A 3764-nucleotide genomic window follows, 5' to 3' on the forward strand; every position below is an offset into this window, starting at 1 on the left:
GGAGAACACCACTCATTATAATGTCAGAGCTGTTTGTAGTGAAAAACCTTATACATGGTCTTGGAAAAGTTAAAGGACCATAACAAGGCAAAGCGCTCACAAACGGGAACATGCATAGGTGTAGACAACTGTGTCACCTTGTGTATAAATGAATGCAGGTTTATTAGCATGTTTCTACTATCGAAACAAAAAACGTCCACTGAATATCCAAATATAATTGTGCAGTGCAGTATTGAATAACATTCTGAAGATCAGAACAGTGCAGTAGGAAACGTCACACGCTTCCTGGAGGGCAGTAAATTCATGACAGCGTGAAACCAGTTATGATATTGAAATACAGCATATTTGAAAGTATTTATAGCGGATTGTATTATCTATCAACAATTACTTTTTGTACTTTACAACATTGACTGACTTAAATACTGTTCGGAGTTTCAGCAGAAGGCAGATCAGTGCAAGACGTGATGGTGATATGTTCCAGGGCTGGCACATGTCCCCTGCACGAGTCCAATTGCCTCTCACGACCTGGAGATGGCGTACCGCTGCCCACCACAGAGTTCAGCTCGCTACACATGGTCGAGGCGGCTGAATTTGTTGTAGGACCACTCGAGACGCCGATGCCCTATTGGTACACACAACCCTGCACAACGTGTGGTTCGAGCTACTGTCAAGATGGCCTCCCTGTTTATAACCGTCAGGATATTCTGATGACAGAGTTCGGACCACTGGAGCCTGTGCCAGCTTCAGCTGTGGAGCAGCCTTCAGTAAACAACACTACACCCGAGCGGTCAGGCACAAGAGGTGGGCTGTTACCATCTGCACGGACGCCAGTACCAGCTCAGCAGCGAAATCAGCAACAGGTATGTCATGATGCAGCTCCTGCACGTTTGAGTCAACCTGTGACGGGGAGTTACCATCCTGAAGCTAGCAGAAGTATGCTTGTCCACCAAAAACAAGAATTCTGCTATACCCTGCCCTATGCCCCGGTGGCTGGTAACAACATGGTGAGGCCTGTCCAGCATCATGCATTAAATGGTGCTTCATGTTACCCATTGCTTGGTCCCCAGTTAATACCACCACTAACGCAGTTACAGACATCCACCACACCAGGACTGCAGCAGCAGCAGCGACTAATCACTACCATCCATAGTGAACAGCATATGGCTGTTCTGCATCACCATTACAAACAACAACAAAGTCAAAGCATTCCTGCCATGCTGGGTCAGCAGCAGCAGCAACAGCAACAGAGGGCTGCCATGCTGGGCCAGGTGCAGATGCAGCTGCAACAGCAACAGAGGGCTGCCATGCTGGGCCAGGTGCAGATGCAGCTGCAACAGCAACAGAGGGCTTCCATGCTGGGCCAGGTGCAGCAGCAGCAGCTGCTTCTGCAGCAACAGCAACAGAGGGCTGCATTTCTGGGCCAGGTGCAGCAACAGCAACAGAGGGCTGCATTTCTGGGCCAGGTGCAGCAACAGCAACAGAGGGCTGCATTTCTGGGCCAGGTGCAGCAACAGCAACGGAGGGCTGCATTTCTGGGCCAGGTGCAGCAACAGCAACAGAGGGCTGCATTTCTGGGCCAGGTGCAGCAGCAGCAGCAGCAGCACAGAGCTACCATGATGAGTCAGCAGCAGTGTCAGATGGCTGCCATGCTGTGTCCGCAGCAGCAGATGACTGTCATGCTGGGTCAGCAACAGCATCATCCCGAGGAGAGTGAGGCAGCAAAGACGACAGAATCAGCTCCAACAACAAATGGTGGCTCTATTAGTCCTGCTGCAGCACGGGCACAACGAGGCTCTAACATGAGAACACCAGCCAGTAAGTCTCTAATTCTTTCAAAATGAGTTACTTAAGGCGTATTTTTCTCTATTAGGAGATCTCTTCTACCACCTGGCCATCGTCATGAAATTAATTCCAAAATATAGGATTTCTTTTTTGTTTGTTGCTTTCTCAGCTACGTATAGAACATGACACCAAATGAAAGATGATTTCAGAAATGACTTCAAAGTATGGTGGTGGGAGGTAGTGAGCTTTGTTAGTCTTCTGATAAGTATGGCATTTTGTTAACTGCTTCACTGAGCAATGTGAAGCGAAAGATTTGAAGTAGATCGGCGTCACGTGCATACACACATAAGGGCCTTAACACGACGTGGTATGGGGTCGAAACCATGAATCCCGCAGGTATGTTCATATATCGGTAAGAGTACTGGGAGTGGGCGGGTGGGTGGGCTGGAGATCTCTTCTGAACAGCACGTTGCAAGGCATCCCAGATATGCTCAATAATGTTCATGTCTGGAGCGTTTGGTGGCCAATCTGTAGCAATTCTGGATGTGTGGGGTGCCACATTGTCCTGCAGGAATTGGCAAAGTCTCTCGGAATGCACAATGAACATGAATGGATGCAGGTGATCAGACAGAATGCTTACGTACGTGCCATCTGTCAGTCGTTTCTAGACGTATCAGGGGGTCTCATATGCTCTGCACACGCCCCACATCATTACAGAGCCTCCCCCAGGTTGAACAGTACCCTGCTGACACGCAGGGTCCATGGATTCATGAGGTTGTCTCCATACCTGTACACATCCATCCGTTCAGTACAATTTGAAACGACTCATCTGACCAGGCAACACGTTTCAAGTCATCAACACTTCAATGTTGGTGGTACCGGGCCCAAGTGAGGCATAAAGCTTTGTGTCATGCAGTCTAGGGTACATCAGTGGGCTTTAGCCTGCGAAATCCCATATGAATGATGTTCTTTTGGATGTTTCGCACACTGTTGATGGCCCAGCATTGAAACCTGCAGCAATCTGCGAAAGGGTTACATTTCTGTCGTGCTGAACGATTCTCTTCAGTTGTCATTGGTCCCATTTTTGCAGGATCTTTTCCTGGGCGCAGCAATGTCAGAGATTTGATGTTTTATCAGATTTCTGATATTTGCGGTACACTTGTGAAATGCTTATGGGAAAATCCCCACTTCATCACTACCTCAGAGACACTGTGTCCCGTCGCTGGTGCGTGGAATACAACACCACGTTCAGACTCAATTAAATCTTGATAACCTGTCGTTGTAGCAGCAGTTACAGATCTAACAACTGCGCCAGACACCTTATATAGGTCCCCCCTGCGGATCCGGGGTAAGAATAGGCCCGACGTATTCCTGCATGTCGTAAGAGGCGACTAGAAGGAGTTCCAACCGTTTCGGCCTTTCATGTGATGGTCCCCCTTGGGGTTTGACCTCCATTTTTCAAAATTCTACAGAAGTACGAGCCCTTTGGGGAAGGACGCCTTACGTGGTGTACCACTGGTCCTCAGTGCACTAAAACCTTTGCACTCAGCATTGTACCGGCGTTGTAACCATACCCACTGTTCCTCAAATTGGGCCTAAACGCCTGATGGGTTCTACGAGTTACGCCCATAGTGCGTCCCCATCTGCACCTACGATCATGATGGACTTAACATGGCACCAGAAATCCAGCACAGTAGCCAGCCTGTTGTGGTGGGGTCGTCATGTACCCTCTAGGTTGTAGCCCCCTGACAACACAGGGATCATACTGCCGATACCTGAGCTGCACCCTCCCCACGTCGGCCAAGGAGTAGATGCCCGCCTCCTTGGGGCATCAGGACTCCCGGCAACAGTCATCCTGCCAGGTGGCTCTTGCTGAGGCTGGGTGGCGCCTGTGGGGAGAGCCCCTGGTCGGAGTGGGTGGTATCGGGGCGGATGTTTCACAGATGAAACGTCAACACGTATCAGGTCGCTCTGCGGCCGAG

At 49.7% G+C, this 3764-nt stretch overlaps 1 protein-coding gene across 1 annotated transcript; it reads left to right on the plus strand.

Annotated features, from left to right (window-relative positions):
• Positions 1-464: 464 nt before the first annotated feature.
• On the plus strand, positions 465-1841 carry LOC124776125 (putative mediator of RNA polymerase II transcription subunit 26). Its single transcript, XM_047250964.1, has one exon. It carries the CDS (start codon positions 465-467, stop codon positions 1839-1841), a length of 1377 nt encoding a protein of 458 aa, XP_047106920.1.
• The last annotated feature ends 1923 nt before the right edge of the window (positions 1842-3764 follow it).

The sequence above is a fragment of the Schistocerca piceifrons genome, chromosome 2, assembly GCF_021461385.2.
Source record: "Schistocerca piceifrons isolate TAMUIC-IGC-003096 chromosome 2, iqSchPice1.1, whole genome shotgun sequence".
Lineage (NCBI taxonomy): Eukaryota > Metazoa > Arthropoda > Insecta > Orthoptera > Acrididae > Schistocerca > Schistocerca piceifrons.

What these genes read in the sequence shown, in the direction of transcription:
- LOC124776125 (XM_047250964.1), top strand. Translation starts at nt 465, where the DNA reads ATGGTGATATGTTCCAGGGCTGGCACATGTCCCCTGCACGAGTCCAAT.